General features: G+C 38.3%; 2 protein-coding genes across 10 annotated transcripts in view; one reads left to right on the top strand and one right to left on the bottom strand.

The window, feature by feature from the left end:
- Positions 1–14,325, bottom strand: part of MOCOS (molybdenum cofactor sulfurase) — a 366,395-nt gene extending 352,070 nt beyond the window's left edge. For 2 of the 7 annotated variants that reach the window (XM_085872807.1, XM_085872811.1), the window contains exon 1: positions 13,988–14,318. In XM_085872807.1, coding sequence (XP_085728933.1) covers positions 13,988–14,072 — 85 coding nt within the window. In that variant the 5' untranslated portion in view covers positions 14,073–14,318. Of the gene's footprint in view, positions 1–2,618; positions 3,178–5,716; positions 5,805–6,485; positions 6,592–6,700; positions 6,718–13,987 lie in introns of those variants that run through there. The other 5 variants (XM_085872804.1, XM_085872805.1, XM_085872802.1 and 2 more) reach the window with 5 other exon arrangements.
- Positions 14,326–14,451: 126 nt separating this feature from the next.
- LOC147029619 (poly(rC)-binding protein 3-like) overlaps positions 14,452–19,294 on the top strand; it is a 481,413-nt gene continuing 476,570 nt past the window's right edge. Inside the window, exon 1 of one of the 3 annotated variants that reach the window (XM_085872817.1) lies at positions 14,452–14,625. Coding sequence is in view for 2 of the 3 variants with exons in the window: in XM_085872812.1 (XP_085728938.1) it covers positions 15,065–15,166 (102 nt within the window). In the remaining variant the exon portion in view is untranslated. Of the gene's footprint in view, positions 14,626–14,670; positions 15,167–19,294 lie in introns of those variants that run through there. The other 2 variants (XM_085872812.1, XM_085872818.1) reach the window with 2 other exon arrangements.

Consider the following 19,294-nt stretch of genomic DNA (forward strand, 5'->3'; position numbering starts at 1 on the left):
CTCTCTCTCTCTCTCTCTCTCTCTCTCTCTCTCTCACCTCGAAAAGGCACATCCGCGGGTCCCCAGCAATATTCCTGGCAAGTTTCAATCGTGCAAAAGAAATAATAATAAATAAATCAATAAATAAACATTAATTGTGATGTCATTCGTGACGTCATACACCGTGTCCTGTCATTGGTCGACAGATAAATGGCTGTAACTTGGGAATCGCTCATCCGATTAATATCAATCCTTGAAAAGCACATCCGCGGGGCCCCGGCAATATTCCTGGCAAGTTTCAATCAGATAGGACCATCGATCGTGCAAAAAAAATAATAAGAATAAGAATAAATAAATAAACATTCATTGTGATGTCATTTGTGATGTCATAGCACCGTGTCTTGTCATTGGTCGACAGATAAATGGCCGTAACTTTGGAACCGCTCGTCCGATCGATATAAAACCTCGAAAAGGCACATCCGCGGGTCCCTGGCAATATTCCTGGCAAGTTTCAATGAGATCGGACCGGTGGTCGTCGAGAAACGGCGGTCACAGACAGACAGACACACACACACACACACAGATTGCTGGAATTATAGATAGATCATAATCCAAAAAGTTGGGAGTAAGGAGCATCTTTAAAAGTAAGCAGGTTTTTCCACTCCCACTTGAACCAACTATGAGACATCTTAATGAATTTGGAAGATTTTAATGGTTGTTAAATTTTATCTTATTTTCCCAAATGGGTAAAAAAATCATTCATTTATATACTGTATTTGGAAAACAGGTTACTTAATTTGTTATTGGCTTTTATAGAAACTCTACATTTTATCCTAAGTTCGAGTTTAATTTCAAGATAATCCATTATTTTATTAATACAATATGTTGTGTTGATATTTCCCTGAAAATTACAATCATGAATAATATATAATAACAATCCTTTGAACATTTCTCTAATACATTCAGTTTCTTCCATTGTAAGGAAAGGTATCACCCTCATACTTTGCATTCATTTCTCTAATCAATCTTGTAAAGCAATTCATTTTTGGTGTCAATCCAAAATAATTATATTCCTTTTTATATTTTTTATTATCATTAATTGGAAGATAATCACAGAATATACATTGTTTATAGGCTTTTGACTCTGTGTTTAATCCCACTCTATCACATGCAGGACAATTCTCAAATTTGTCATATGGAGAATCAGGGAATTCATTGGGATCAGGATCTCGTATACTATTCATATTTATAAAGTAAAACTTCACGTAAACTAAAATTCATCTTCGGTACTTTCACAATCATCTATAAAACTACTTTCATAACTATCGTTTGAACACAAACTCTCAGTATCATAACTGTCTTCTGTTCAAACAGAGATACCATCATCACTCTCATAATCTTCAAAATCTTCAGTTGAATAATGACTCATATTTAATTAGTAGAAAAAACATTACCATCTATATCTACATACATTTTTTCATTAACAGATTCAACTACAACAATTTTTACATTAAAGGTAATTTTAAAATGATCCTCAACTACTATTGAACGAAATGTCATTTCACCTGATATATTAACATCCTGTATTTCATCAGGATTTACATCTTTAGGTTTGTTGAAAAAAAAATGCAAATTTCTCCTTGCATATTACAGATGGTCTTATCTTTTCTTTCTGAAGCTTCATCCATAAGGTTTTTCTTTTTTGATACTTTTTCTTGTTTCATTGCTTTTTCTAGTTTTGAATATATTGCCAGAAGGAAAGGAGAAACTTTTGTTTGAGCTACTTTAATTGATGTTCTTCCAGATATACTAAAAGCCCTTCCACTGAAGGAAATTGAAGAACTCATATTATTCACCATAATTGTTTTTATCCAATAGTTGTTATATTTTTCTTTATTCAATTTTACATCCTCGACATATTTCTCAGTATATTTTACAAATGAAGTGATTGATTGAAACTTGTCTTTTGTGTCTTGATACATTGTATATATAAAGTGAAAAAAGTTGGAGAATAAAATGGTTTTCAGCACAGATTCACCGATAAATGAAACGAAATTTTCAACAAGAAAATTTTTATTTTATGCAAAGTTTTCTTCTATAAATATGGTGAATACAACGTACTGTGGTGTTTGTAATCATGAATATAAATGTAATTAAAAAAACCACCTTCAAACCAACAAACACACATTCAATCTTTTCTGACAAATATCTACACTTGACCAAGAAACAAAACATTGTGATAGATGTGATAATGATATTCGATAAAATTTTTTTTATAATAAACACCTTCAATCATGCAAACACAAAAACAATGAAGAAAGGGAAGGTGCCACTAAAATATCCATTGAAAACACTGATTTTGAATATTTGACCTCATTGTGAACTTGACCTTTGACCAATTTTGACCAAAATCTAATTAGCACAAGCCATCACCCTCCTGAATCACGTGGTGTAAATTGACATTGGTAGTTTCTTCTGTTCTCGAGTTATCGTGCCTACAAACAAACAAACAAACAGAAACGGAAGTCATCAATATACTTACGAAATCTTCAGATTTCGTAAGTAACAAACACACAAACAAACACACAAACAAACAAACACACAAACAAACAAACAAGCAGTCATAGACTGGTACTTACGAAATCGTCAACTTGACCTCTGACCTTGTCTAATAAAAGCTGTCTCGAGAGAAGGCAGCGACGCAAACCAAAGTTTCTACGATGATTCTGTACCAAACCATCAAAAATCGATTGTTTTGGATGTTTGACCTCACTGTGACCTTGACCTTTGACCGATTTTGACCAAAATCTAATCAGCATGAGCCATCACCGTCCTGAATCACGTGGTCTAATTTGACATTGGCAGCTTCTTCCGTTCTCGAGTTATCTGTACCAAACCATCAAAAATCGAATATTTGACCTCACTGTGACCTTGACCTTTGACCAAAATCTCATCAACGCCAGCCACTAGGATCCTGAATCACATGGTGTAATTTGTCATTGACAGCTTCTTCCGTTCTCGAGTTAACATTTTCTGGATGTTTGACCTCACTGTGACCTTGACCTTTGACCGATTTTGACCAAAATCTAATCAGCACTAGCCATCACCCTCCTGAATCAGGTGGTGTAATTTGACATTGATAGCTTCTTCCGTTCTCGAGTTATCATGCCTACGAACAAACAAACAAACAAGCAGTCATAGACTGGTACTTACAAAATCGGCAACTTGACCTCTGACCTTGTCTAATAAAAGCTGTCTCTCGAGAAGGTAGCGACGCAAACCAGAAGTTTCTACGATGATTCTGTATCAAACCATCAAAAATCGTAACATCGACCGAAGCAAAAATCTCCATTTCTCCACGCAATTATACCTTAACGTAACTCAACGACGCGTCTGCTGGAGCGGACTGCATCATGGGACGACCCGTGATGCGTCGAGTGAAATATTTTTTATACAATCTTAAAACGTCTCCAAAACATCCGATTTTTACCAGAATTTCCACAACCCAGTTTTAAGCATCCTAAGCGATCGCAAAAACCGAAGACAAAATTAAAATCGAAGTTAAAACGAACTCGTAACGTCGAGTGAAGCTAAAATACTCCATTTCTCCACATGAATTTATGGAATTATGTTTGACCTCAATGTGACCTTGACCTTTGACCGATTTTGACCAAAATCTAATCAGCACTTGCCATCACCGTCCTGAATCACGTGGTGTAATTTGACATTGGGAGCTTCTTCCGTTCTCGAGTTATCGTGCCTACAAACAAACACACAAACACACACACAAACAAACAAACAAGCAGTCATAGACTGGTACTTACGAAATCGTCAACTTGACCTCTGACCTTGTCTAATAAAAGCTGTCTCTCGAGAAGGTAGCGAGGCAAACCAGAAGTTTCTACGATGATTCTGCACCAAACCATCAAAAATCGAATATTTGACCTCACCGTGACCTTGACCTTTGTCCGATTTTGACCAAAATCTAATCAGCACTAGCCATCACCCTCCTGAATCATGCGGTGTAATTTGACATTGGTAGCTTCTTCCGTTCTCGAGTTATCGTGCCTACAAACAAACAAACAAACAAGCAGTCATAGACTGGTACTTACGAAATCGTCAACTTGACCTCTGACCTTGTCTAATAAAAGCATGAATCAGTCAGAAGCCCAAGGGGAGCTAGAATTCTGAATTCATTGTGGTCTACGATTTTACACTGTGGTTTGCAGATAATAATGAGTCCCAGACAAAAACGAGATTTCTTATAAAAATTCCATTTTTTTGTTTCTTTTTAAAAAAAAGTGATTCAGTACCAGCAGGATATGCCAGATAATAGGTGCATTACTTTTCAGAAGAATCTGATAAAAGACTTATATATATATATATATATATATATATATATATATATATATATATATATATATATATATATATATATATATATACATATATATATACATATATATATATATACATATATATATATATATATATATATATATATATATATATATATATATATATATATATATATATATATACATACATACATATATCAGTTATTCATCACTGTTCCAGAATTTCAACAACCGAGTTTTAAGCGTCCTAAGCGATCGCAAAAACCGAAGACAAAATTAAAATCGAAGTTTAAACGAACTCGTAACATCGAGCGAAGCAAAAATACTCCATTTCTCCAGGCAAAACCTTAACGTCATTCAACGACGCTTTTGCTCGAGCACACTGCAGCATGGGACGACCCATGACGCGTCGAGTGAAATATTTTTTCCACAATCTTAAAACGTCTCCAAAACATCCAATTTTTACCAGAATTTCGACAACCGAGTTTTAAGCATCCTAAGCGATCGCAAAAACCAAAGACAAAATTTAAATCGAAGTTAAAACGAACTCGTAACGTCGAGCGAAGCAATAATACTCCATTTCTCCACATGAATTTACGGAATTATGTTTGACCTCACTGTGACCTTGACCTTTGACCGATTTTGACCAAAATGTAATCAGCACTAGCCATCACCCTCCTGAATCAGGTGGTGTAATTTGACATTGGGAGCTTCTTCCGTTCTCGAGTTATCGTGCCTACAAACAAACAAACAAACAAACAGAAACGGAAGGCATCAATACACTTACGAAATGTTTAGATTTCGTAAGTAACAAAAACGGAAGTCATCAATATACTTACGAAATCTTTAGATTTCGTAAGTAACAAGCAGTCATAGACTGGAACTTACGAAATCGTCAACTTGACCTCTGACTTTATCTAATAAAAGCTGTCTCGAGAGAAGGTAGCGGCGCAAACCAGAAGTTTCTACGATGATTCTGTACCAAACCATCATAAATCGAATGTTTGACCTCACTGTGATCTTGACCTTTGACCGATTTTGACCAAAATCTAATCAGCGCTAGCCATCACCCTCGTGAATCACGTGGTCTAATTTGACATTGGTAGCTTTTTCCGTTCTCGAGTTATAACTTTTTTTGGATGTTTGACCTCACTGTGACCTTGACCTTTGACCAATTTTGACAAAAATCTAATCAGCACTAGCCAACACCCTCCTCAATCACGTGGTGTAATTTGACATTGGTAGCCTCTTCCGTTCTCGAGTTATCGTGCCTACAAACAAACAAACAAACAAACAGAAACGGAACTGATCAATATACTTATGAAATCTTTAGATTTCGTAAGTAACAAACAAAGAAGCAGTCATAGAATGGTACTTACGAAATCGTCAACTTGACCTCTGACCTTGTCTAATAAAAGCTGTCTCGAGAGAAGGTGGCGACGCAAACCAGAAGTTTCTACGATGAATCTGTATCAAACCATCAAAAATCGTAACGTCGACTGAAGCAAAAATCTCCATTTCTCCACGCATTTATTTAATATTATTTTATCAAAGTCACAAAACCGTAATATTCAGCCATCCACCAACAATCTTTACATAATCCGATGGCTTAGCGAGTCAGGCATGCGACGATAACCTTTATTGGGATAAAAAATTATTTTAAACACCATCTTTATCGAAAACACCGTCAGCGCGCACACGCAAAACCTTACCGTAACTCAACGACGCGTCTGCTCGAGCGTACTGCATCATGGAACGACCCGTGACACGTCGAGTGAAATATTTTTTATACAATCTTAAAACATCTCCAAAACATCCGATTTTTACCAGCATTTCTACAACCGAGTTTTAAGCATCCTAAGCGATCGCAAAAACCGAAGACAAAATTAAAATCGAAGTTAAAATGGAGTCGTAACGTCGAGCGAAGCAAAAATACTCCATTTCTCCACATGAATTTACGGAATTATGTTTGACCTCACTGTGACCTTGACCTTTGACCGATTTTGACCAAAATCTAATCAGCACTCGCCATCACGTGGTGTAATTTGACATTGGTAGCTTCTTCCGTTCTCGAGTTATCGTGCCTACAAACAAACACACAAACACACACACAAACAAACAAACAAGCAGTCATAGACTGGTACTTACGAAATCGTCAACTTGACCTCTGACCTTGTCGAATAAAAGCTGTCTCTCGAGAAGGTAGCGACGCAAACCAGAAGATTCTACGATGATTCTGTATCAAACCATCAAACTGTATCAAACGAAGACAAAATTAAAATCGAAGTTAAAATGAACTCGTAACGTCGAGCGAAGCAAAAATACTCCATTTCTCCACGTGAATTTATGGAATTATGTTTGACCTCACTGTGCCCTTGATCTTTGACCGATTTTGACCAATATCTCATCAGCACTAGCCATCACTCTCCTGAATCACGTGGTGTAATTTAACATTGGTAGCTTCTTCCGTTCTCGAGTTATCGTGCCTACAAACAAACAAACAAACAAACAAACAGAAACGGAAAGCATCAATATGCTGACGAAATCTTTAGATTTCGTAAGTAACAAACAAACAGAAACGGAAGGCATCAATATACTTACGAAATCTTTAGATTTCGTAAGTAACTAACAGAAACAGAAGTCATCAATATACTTGCGAAATCTTTGGACCTCGTAAGTAACAAGCAGTCATAGACTGGTACTTACGAAATCGTCAACTTGACCTCTGACCTTGTCGAATAAAAGCTGTCTCTGGAGAAGGTAGCGACGCAAACCAGAAGTTTCTACGATGATTCTGCACCAAACCTCTCATAAAACATACGAATTTTACCAGAATTTCGACAACCGAGTGTTAAGCATGCATATCCATTACCAAAAGTGAAGACAGGATTGAAATCGACTTAAAAACGAGCACGTAATGCCATGTGTTACAATCCCCCTCATTAGCATAATCTTCACTGAAGCCTCAGATACGACACCCGACATAAATCTCATGAAACATGCGATTTTTACGAGAATTTCGACAACCGAGTATTTAGCATACTTAACCATGACCAAAAGTGAAGACAGGATTGAAATTGAATTTAAAAAATACCCCCGAGCGGGAGTGCCGATCATCTCTGCCAGAGGTCAAAAGTAAGTAACTCTGTGCCAGACTGGAATAGGGGCAGTTCATAAAGTACGTACGCTCTACTTCCGGGTTTCAAAACCACCCACCCCCTCTGTATGTAGGCTAGTGACCACCCACCCACCCCCATATGTGTCTCATATCACATCACAATACTTGAAGATTACAACGAACTGTAGATTTATCTCAAATGCATCAGTAATTTTATTCACTACGGTAATACAGTAATATGGAACAATTATTGACGTCCATGGATTCAACATCACGTCGAAAATGTTCCTGTGAACAGGGATATTTTTCCCCCTCGCGATGATGACAGGCTCACCTTCATCTTCTGAAACGCTTTCATGTAGTCTGACACCACTTTCATGAAGTATGTATGCAGCCGTCGTACCACCCACCCACCCCTGTACGCAGGCTTTAAACCACCCACCCCTGTACGCAGGCTTTAAACCACCCACCCGTCTCGGGCCGTACGCAGGTTTTAAACCACCCACCCCCTCATACATCGCTAATCAGTTGCAAAGCCAGCAGTTCCTTATGAACTGATGTTTGTAAGTCATGACGATGCAGTCCCTAGCGGTGTAATTTACCTTTTTCTTTTAATATTACAGCACGTCATTTATGAAAATAAAAGTACAAATTGACATTCAAGACAATGTTAATGTCATAAATGAAAGTAAGTGTGCATATAAACTTGTGTTCCATTGTTTTAGTTAAATCTGACAAAAGCTTCAAATGTAATATTTGTCTCGGAGAGTTCCAGTTCTAAATTTAATACTTTTTTTTGTATGTACTTTATGAACGGCCCATAACGGGAAATCAGAGCGAAGTTTGAAGGGCTATAAGATCGGAACGAGAGCAAATTTCAAAAAAATGGCTTGTGTTGTTCTAGATAATAGTCCATAGTATCTGAATCACTAATAACATTTGATCTCTCTTGATAAATGAGGGAGGAGATACGATTTGAAATCGACGATTTTCGCAACTTTGACAGCCTCGTGACGTTGACCTCGACCTTGGACGACCTTGAAAGTTATATCGTTGTGCATGTCTCATCGACCTCTATCCATTCCACTCTTGGTTATTTGTCTCCACTCGGTTTGATTGTGGACGGACGGACGAACGGACGTACGTACGGACGGGCGGACAGACTTCGAGACTGTTATTATCAGGTCATCTCTACTGAGATGATAGGGATGACCTAACGAGTGCGTAATGCCGTGTGTTACAATCCCCCTCATTAGCATAATCTTCAGTTCATCCTCAAATACGACACCCAACATAAATCTAATAAAACATCCGATTTTCACCAGAATTTCGACAACCGAGTATTAAGTATACTTAGCCATCACCAAAATTGAAAACAGAATTGCGATCCGAGTTAAAACGAACTCGTAATGTTGACCGAAGCAAAAATCTCCATTTCTCCACGTAATTATTTAATATTATTTTATCAAAGTCATAAAACCGTAATATTCGGCCATCCGCCAACAATCTTTACATAATCCGATGGCTTAGCGAGTCAGGCATGCGACGATAACCTTTATTTGGATAAAAAATGACTTTTAAACACCATCTTTATCAAAAGCACCGTCAGCGCGCACACGCAAAACCTTTACGCGACTCAACAACGTGTCTGCTCGAGCGCGCTGCACCACGTGACGAGCAGTGACGCGGCGAGTGAAATATTTTTTATACAATCTTAAAACGTCTCCAAAACATCCGATTTTTACCAGAATTTCGACAACCGAGTATTAAGCGTCCTAAGCGATCGCAAAAACCTAAGACAAAATTAAAATCGAAGTTAAAACGAACTCGTAACGTCGACCGAAGCAAAAATACTCCATTTCTCCACATGAATTTACGGAATTATGTTTGACCTCACAGTGACCTTGACCTTTGACCGATTTTGACCAAAGTCTAATCAGCGCTATCCATCACCCTCCTGAATCACGTGGTGTAATTTGACATTGGTAGCTTCTTCCGTTCTCGAGTTATTGTGCCTACACACACACACACACACACACACACACACACACACACACACACACACACACACACACACACACACACACACACACACACACACACACACACACACACGACGGAAGTCATCAATAAACTTATGAAATCTAAAGATTTCGTAAGTAACAGACAGGGGTGATAACAGTAACCTCCGTCCATCTTCGATGGCGGAGGTTAAACATATCATTCAAAGATTTTAACAAATCTATAAAACATCCATTTGTGATATATGCTGATTTTGAGAGTATCCTTGAAAAGATAGATACTGTTTCTCCAAATCCAAATAAATCATACACAAATAAATATCAAAAACAACAAGTTAGAACTTCATAGAGGAGAAGATGCCTCATAGGAGTTTGTAAGACGATTGGAAAAAGACTGTATAAGACTAAGAGAAATAATGGTTAAAACCTATAAACCAATGCCATTAACAAAGGGAGAGAAAAAGGAATTTCAAAAGAACAGTATCTGTCATATTTGTGAGGAAAAAATTGAGGGAGAGGTCAAGGTTCGGGATCACAATCATGTTACTGGTAAATATGGAGGTCCAGCTCATTCCCGTTGTAATATTAATTACAAGCCCCCAAACTTTATTCCTGTCTTTCTTCACAACAACGCTCACTATGACACACATCTATTTATAAATCAACTTTGAAACACATCTGGAGATATTTCTGCCATTCCAAATACAGATCAAAAACACATCTTATAACAAAAACAATTCATACATCCCCCATAACCCATATCAGATTTCTTGACACATACAAGTTTATGGCAAGTCCATTATCTAACTTAGCATCAAATATTAAAAACTTAGCAAAACTTAAATCATATTTCTCAAATCAAGAAGAGATTGATCTCTTATCACAAAAGGGAATATATCCATATGACTATATATGGATTCATTTGAGAAGTTAAAAGAAACACTACTTCCTTCAAGGGAAATTTCTATGGCAAGTTGAATAAAACTCGTATTTCCGATAGACATTATACACAAGCTAAAAAGGTTTGGGAGAAGTTTAATATAAAGAATCTTGGAGAATATCATGATTTGTATCTTAAAACTGATGTATTGTTATTGGCTGATGTGTTTGAAACTTTTAGAACAGTTGGTCAAAATAAAAATTCTTATGGATTAGACCCCGTTCACTATGACACAACCCCGGGTTTGGCTTGGAGTGCTATGTTAAAAATGAGAACACAAAATTTGCAATTAATCAGTGATATAGATATGCTTTTAATGATAGAGAAGGCTAAAAGAGGAGGAATATCTCAAGTATGTTCCAAGAGATATGCTAAAGCAAATAACAAATATCTTCCTGATTATAATAAGAATGAGAACAACTCTTACCTGATGTATTATGATGCTAACAATTTGTATGGGTGGGCTATGTCTCAATCATTACCTTATGGAAAACTTAAATAGGTTCAAGAAAAACATTATGAAAAAGTTTTACAAGACATTGTTGTCTTATCTCCTCTCAAAAAGAATTGGATGAAGCTGAAGTTGGATATTATTTTGGGGTTGATTTAAAAATATCCAGAAGAACTTCATCACAAACATAAAGACTTACCTTATGCCCCTGATAAAGAAAGTCCAAGAAAAGAATGGTTAAGTGATTACCAACAGTCATTCAAGATAAAAGGTAAATCTCCAGAAAAACTACTTACTACATTCAATGATAAAGAAAGTTATGTTTTGCATCAAAGGAACTTGAGACAATATTAATCTGCTGGGTTGAGAGTGAGGAAAATTCATCGGATTTTGAAATTTAAACAAAGTCATTGGTTAAAGAAGTATATTGATTCTAATACAAAAAAGGAGAACAAAAGCAAAAACAGATTTTGAGAAGGACTTTTATAAACTAATGAATAATGCTGTATTTGGAAAGACTATGGAAAATGTTTGGAATCGATAAAACATAAGACATGCTCCATTTTGGAAACAGGCTTCAAAGTTAAATAATACACCAAGTTTTGAACGAGCGGAGGTGTTTTCAGAGAACTTGTGCGCTATTCATTTGAAAAAAGACAGTATTGAAATGGATAAACCTATTTATATGGGATCATCAATTCTTGATCATCAAAGTCGTTAATGTATGACTATTACTATAATAATTTAAAATCAAAGTATAAGGAAAATGTGTCATTTTCAGATATATGGATACAGATAGTTTTTTATTAGAAATTAAGACAAGTGATGTACATGAGGATGTGATTGATAATATTGATATATATGATACAAGTAATTATAAGTCAGGTGATGTGTTGTTTTCATCAAATAATAAAAAGGTTATTGGTAAGTTTCAAGATGAATTGGGTGGGAAGGTCATCACTGAATTTATATGATTGAGATTAAAGGCTTATGCTTTTATGCATATTGATAATAATAACATTGAAAGGTGTGATAAGAAGCTAAATGGAATAAAGAAAAATATAATCAAGGAAAAAATAAACTTTAAACATTATTACAACTGTTTAACCTTAAAGGAAGAGTACAGAAAAATGAATACAATAAGTTATAAACATCAATTATATACAGAAGCGATAAATAAGAAAGCTTTAGGAGCTTTTGATGATAAAATATATATTTTAGAGAATGGAATCGATAGTCTCCCTTATGGTACAAGTGTTAAGATATTGGCTTGGGAATTTCAACAGGCTACCGCCATCTTTTTAATGATTTATAAATGATAGAAGCAAGCAATTACCAAACCAAAGAGTGGAGATGTAATCAGCCTTTGTATTTAAATGGGAAACATAGAATGTGAGAAATATCAAATAAGTCTTATTGAAGAAATAACCGGGGTAAAAGTCGATAAAACAAATAAGTGGATAAATTTAATTACAAATAAGTTGGAGGATGTCAAGAAAATAATAAATATCATTGAATGGACTGAAAACTTTGATGGTTATCAATTGAACAATGGGAAAACAATTTACTCCAATCTCAAAATGATATGTGTATCAGGAGGTGGTCAAACAAGAGCATTGAGAGAAGTTTTTCATTTCATTTTCACTCAACAAAAATACTTATACCAAGAACTATGTTCCAAAGTAATCTTTGTGAATATACTCGATGGTGATGAATGTCATAGGAAAATCAAGTTATTCTCTGAAGGAGAACATGGACAAATATTCATTGGCTCACTCTTTGAGTGGAATGAAAATATGAAAGGAAAGAAGTGCATTAATCAATCAGTATCAATTTTACATTTGCTTGTTTGGGAGGGGGAGGAAATCAGTCTCAATTTTACATTTGCCTGTATGGGAGGGGGAGAAAATAAGTCTCCAATTTTGGGCTTTTTGGATCTTGAGACAGAAAGTTTTCCCCTTTTCCCCATTCATTTGAATGGCTGCCTCAGAAGCCCCATTTATCCTCTCATCCCATTTTCCAAGACAATAAAAGCATTGCTGAAGACAATAATGCTCCGATGCACACTTGCTGTAAATATTCAATCCTGGTTGGAAGAACACGAGGAAAGCAAAACATCTTCCCTGGCCTGCTCAAATACCAGATTTCAATATCATTGAACCGCTGTGGTCAGTTCTCACGAACAAGTTGAATAGCAGATTTCACCCACAAATGTCCCTCAAGGAGCTAATTGGAGAATTGTGTAATTATACTTCTGCTTGATATGCAAAACTTGGATTGATTCTGTATTGTCTGCAAGGGGAGCAGGGGTGGGGGGGAGGTTGTAGGGGAGGTCCAAGCTCACTGTTGAAAAAAAGCAAACATTTTCATGGGTGTTTCAATTTTTTGCCCAAAGTGTTTGTGTGTATGTGTATGTGTATGTGTATGTGTATGTGTATGTGTATGTGTATGTGTATGTGTATGTGTATGTGTATGTGTGTGTGTGTGTGTGTGTGTATGTGTATGTGTGTGTGTGTGTGTGTGTGTGTGTGTGTGTGTGTGTGTGTGTGTGTGTGTGTGTGTGTGTCAGCAGATAAGCATGACGTCACCATATATAACGTGCTTATCCAGCCAGAAGTCAACTTGTCGCCAGCCAAGCTTTTTCATGCCTTGAGGTGTTTCACTCTCGGGTGTAAAACGTTTTCGTAAACATAAGATAATTCACTCTATCTGGATATAAAATGGTGGGAAAGTTTGTCTCGCTTCTGGACCATGCTGTCAGCAGCAATTCATACGAGTCTGTGTGGCCTATAACCTGCATTTCGTCAAAATGTCGCTGCACAGACAGTGTCCAAGTTATAGACAAACCTAAGCTTCGGGACAAGCTTTGACCCTAATTGTTTAGTCATGATAAAGCACAATATGAACATTTGTTTTCTACTTCACCGATCGCGGAGGGGACGCTCCTAAGTCCTCCAACATGGCCGCGGGAGTGTGCGCACAGATTGATGACGTCACGAGGAAACCTTCTGAGGAAGTCTATTTTCAACGAGGCATCACAACCATGCAGGTGACCGCCGTGAACCTTTATCTTTCCCCGAACCCGAGCACTTTTAAAATTAAATAACCGCTTCAGCCTACCTTTAAGCCTTGAAAATTCCTTTTCCTTCATGGAGTTCATGGTGCTCTTGTAGCCGTAGCTTTCTTTTCCGTTTGGTGCCAACATGCCCTCACCTGAGGAACAGGACGGCACACGCTGTCGGTCGTTCGGCAAAGAGCAGTCACTCTCGAATCCTGAGGTAATTCGACCGCAGAGTGGTCAAGATGAACTATTCTTGCGTGGTATAATCGTTATTACGTAATAAAATAATACAGTAGCCGACTGACGTTATCACCACTTCGATAACATTGTTGTAAACAAAAGCTGAGATCACGCGAAAGGGAACAGTCTTGAGGAACACGCATTGGTCGATATGATTGACACCGACATTGACCAATCAGACAAGAGCGTTTGCAATTTCCACCAATCAAGGACGAGTAAGCTCGAAAGGCGGGGATACGGCGAAGCGTGGTGTCCAATCGAGCTGTGGCTGGAAACGCGTTTCGTTTCCCTTGCGGTTTTGTTGCCGTTCACTTAGTGTGAGAGTGGCAGTCGCACCTTGAGCCCTTCTCCTTTTTCCCTCCTCCCTCTTTCCATCACTAATTCCGACTGGATCGTCCTTGTCTCCCGCCCAAGACTCCACCCTTACCACGACCCCCTCCTCACGCCGAACAACGAGGTGAGTGTGAGGAAATGGTCTTTCCACCAAACTATAACATTTATACCGTTATCAGTCATTTATTGGAGCCCCGACGGTACCTGCACGTACCTGCCCATCAAACCAATCTATCCAATCTATCAGTCCACGCACACGTGATCCGCCGACTCCATCGAATTGCTCACCCATTCTCCCGCTGCTCGTCCATCGTGTGCGCCCGCCCATCCGGAGTTGCAGCGCGCGCGCGCGCGCGCTCGAGCACCTGTCGTGCGCGGAGCTCGCGAGCCCAGCGGGGGGTTGCACGAGGAGCGGTGACGGCGAGACGCGCGCGCGGCTCATCGTCCGCAGGTAAAGCGCAAGAGCCGCAGGTTGTGCAGCGGCGCGAACCGCCCGTTCCGTGGAACGGACCCATCTCACGGCTCGGCCACATTAAACGGGACCTGCGTCCGTCCCGCCGCCGATGGCTCTGAACCGCCTGCCCGGCGGCCCGCTGCCCACCAGAGGCGTCGAACTGATGCCCTGCGGCAATATGTACAGCCAGCCAGCGCTGATTAACACTCCGGTAAATTATTATACATTTGGCCTTGTTATTTTTGTCTTTCGCTATACCCCCCCCCCCCCGTGTGTGCGTGTGTGTGTCCGTCCGTCCTTCCACCGTGCCGTGCTCCACATCCTCGTCGTGACCGTGTTGCGTGTGCTCGGAGCGCGGTGTCTAAACGCGCGTCCGTCGCTCCTCCCCAGAACTCTCGCTCTTCTCGGAGCAATTTCTCCGCTCTCCTGTCTCTCATCATCGTCTACTCTCCGTCCCTTACCCACCTCTTACCCTTCACCCTCCCCACGACACCTCTCCGCGTGTATCTTCGCTCTTTCACTTCTCCATACGCGCTGCACGACTCAGGTTCATAAATCTGCAGCAAAAGTTTCTCGTTATTGTCGTGTCGCGTCATTTCGGTGCATTCACTCTTGGTAGGAATCTCGGTAAGCTTTTGCAGAGAACGAGGGAATGCCGATCCGTGTGTGTGTGGTGGGACATCCCCGTTATCATATAGGAACGGCATTATATAACGGACAGCTGGAACCAGCGAGGATCTTCACCAAGAACCATGGATTTCAGCCGTTGATAAGACCACGATCACGTGTACAATATTTTTTATGAAAATACTGAAATGAGTTTAGGTATTGGGAAGTTTAACATCACTGTGGTCAAAGATGATTTACAGGTAAACCTTGCAAGATGAGATGAAATGTAGGTTAAAAAAAATGGAGGTAGTGGTGGGGGGGTGATGTTATGGGAATATATTGTGCTAGCTCATCCATCAGAGTAATTGGGCATATGCAAATCGAGAAGGGGGAGGGGTTGGACCATAGGAAAATGCTGTGTGTGTTGGAGGTTGTTTTATATTATATATATTTTAAATAATATATATTATATGTTGGAGGTTGTTTTATATTATATATTATATATATATATATATATATATATATATATATATATGTATATATATATATAATATGTTGGAGGTTGTGCGACATACACATCGGGTTCAGGGGTGGTGGGAGGGGGGAGGGGTAGGAGCCCTTTTTTACTTTTTATTTTTTCAAGCAAGGACAATCTAATATGTTTGCTTACGACTCTTCAGTATAGAAATAACAGATGTCTTCAGGTCTTACATCCATTTAATGTACACATTATAACTCCATGATCTGAACTCAATCCCCCCCCCCGCCCCCCTGAATAATTATTAATAATCCTATGATTGGCACAATTTTAATCAATGTTCGTTTGTATATATATATATATATATATATATATATATATATGATAGTGTTGAGTGGGAGAGTCTACGACCATGTCACAGAATGTATCTGTTCCGTGCAAAAAGACTCTACTTAAATTTTATGCGATTGTAAAACTGCATCGTCATCAAATGATGTGATGATCATCAGAATTGATGAGCTTTCTTTTTTATCATGAGTACTGCAAATTCAGACAACTGAAGAGGTTCAAATCCCCGTGTGAACATTAAATGTTTTAAGTCATCGATGGTTTTCATTATGCGTATGAGCGTTTGTAAAGTGGTGGAGTAGTAAGAACAAACTGGCATTGTGTCATGCAAGGTTGATTTTTCGTTCTCAGGGAACTTTTGAAAAAAATTAAAATTAAAACATCAAGTAACCAAGCTTCTCCGTACACCCTCTCCAATCTGGGTTGGTGTTTTGTGGTGGTTGTCAAAGGATAGTTCAGTAAATGAATACAGGCTAAATATTTGAATGAATGCAACAGCAGAGTAATGCTTTCAGTAAAACAAAACCTTGAAACTGAAATATAATTTGCATTGTACTTAACTCAACGTAATCCTCCATTTCCTTGCTCTTCAAACAACTCGCCAACAGATATTTCCAGATTTAACTCTCTAATAGGGCCCAATTTCTAATTATTTTGGCTGCACACACCACTTGCTCCAAAACAGTATTTGAGAGTGAATGAAACGGTAAAAAAAATTTCAAAATGCATTAACAGATTGTGAATGAACATTGTGTGGCTGTCTCTCATAGCGACCCTCACGTCTTCAATATGGGAGAGATCGCGTCGAAGTCTCATGACATGACCTAAAGACCAGAGGTATCATCCTTCCTCCATGAGACGGGTCTCCGTTAAACTGAAGATCAGTGATAGGCCTATCTTTGCATCTGATGTTGTTTTATTGTGAAAAGAAAAATTTACCCAGAAGGATTGATATAACTTTTACCTCCCACATGGATCTGAGATCCTGAAAATCAACCTTGGATGGTTGTAGGACCCTGTATTTTCCCACACACATATATTTAATTGATTTGATGCAATCGACAGTACTCTCACATTCACGGTTTTAAGGCATTTATTAATACGCGACTTTCGAAATGATGTACTCCATTCAAGAATGGTCGGCACGCATGTACAAAAACCCCAAGATACATCTGCGTTCAGGACATCATAAAGTATATCGTGTGTCAGAGATGTGGATTGTTCCATGAAATGGCTCACAAAGTTTCTGAAATAAGCTGATCATACTTGGAAAAGTAAATGAGAGAAAGGGCTGTCTGTCTCTGCACAACGAAAGACTTGGAGAAGTTTCTCAGCTTGCCGAACGTGAAGCTCCTTGTGGTGCAAACTCCCGACAATGTTAGCCAGTGCAAGGCTCCCATAGTCGGTCGTGTGCTACACAAATCCTTGACAGATCACTTTCGGTGAATGGACTTTGTATCTGGATTCGGTGGTTCTGAACACCAATGGCACAGACGTTTCTGGGGCTTTTCAATGTGCAGGGTAAGTTTAAAATGATGATTTTATTGTTGATGTTGAGAGGAAGGAGGTGGTTACAAATAATAAAGATATTTGTTTGGTTCTTAGGCCACAAGATAAATTACACGAGATTTTTGCATCTTTTGCTAAAAGTGCGCGCATGCGTGCGTGTGTGCGCTTTATATATTCACTGCCGTTGCTAATTGTATTAATAGGAAATCAACACCTCTCGCTCTCATTCACAGATATTTGTTGTATTTCCTCCAATTCCGTGAGTCCAATTTTTATTCAGGAACACAATTATGGTTAACCGCTTTGAAATTGCCACTCTTTTGTTTATATGCTGAAAATTGTGTTTGAAAGACTGTTTGAATTCCACATTTCTCCTTAGCAACGGCAGATTAAACGTACCCTGTGAACATAACCGAGTCAATGTGAGCACACGTATGTGTAGCTCGCGCTCAAATTGCCTCATTTAACATTAATACGTCATTTCAAAAGTCGCATATTATGGAGTTTTTAATGTCGCAAAACATTCCCCAACTATAATGAGATGACCGATGACTTGAATGGAAAAAGTATTGAATTGTTAAATTATTACTTAAACTTTGAGTACTATTGCTGGTTAAACCAAACTATCAAATACTTTGCCGAGTTCTGTTTTTTATTTTTATTTTCCTCCTTCGTCAATGATTAAATGTATGAAATTTATTTATTAACATTCCAAGGCATATTTGTCAAAGTGCTTTGTTTTCTTTGAAAAAACTTTACTCGATGCTTGGAAAATTCTCACCCATCAAAAGCAAGTCGCTTGGACTCGAAGTAGATATCCTCAGAGTTCACTCGTGTCATCAGGCTGTGTTAGTTCGTGCATTCTGAAACTCAGAACAGAATACCATCATCAAAATCCATAATCGACCGAACAATATAACTATTGCCTATTTCTTTCCAATTTGTGAACACCAACACATCCTTGTTATTTAATAACCTCCACTACCTAAGGTGGATGGAGGTTATGTTTTCAACCCTGTTTGTCTGTCTGTCTGCTTCTTGTGAAATCTTCTTGCAAGCTGGAAGTTTGTTGTTTTTTTTATTTTTAGGTCAATAGATCAAAGGTCAATGGCACAAATCGTTAATTTTCATCTGATTGACTTGATATACCACATACAGTACTGTATATAAAGACAAAACACATGGGTGGACGGTAAACCCTTAGACACTTAAGACCTTATCGACCCTGTTCGATCCATAAGACTCTTTAGAACCATAAGACCCCATTATAACCCTTAGACCCTTAAAACCCACAATATCCCTGAGACCCTATATAACCCGTTATACCCTTTAGATCCCCAAGACCCTGTTAGACCTTTTAGAACCTTAAGGCCCCTAAAACCTCAAAGACCATGT

Source organism: Eptatretus burgeri, chromosome 3 (assembly GCF_056783735.1).
Source record: "Eptatretus burgeri isolate ZD-2024b chromosome 3, Ebu_testis_v1, whole genome shotgun sequence".
Taxonomy (NCBI): Eukaryota; Metazoa; Chordata; class Myxini; order Myxiniformes; family Myxinidae; genus Eptatretus; species Eptatretus burgeri.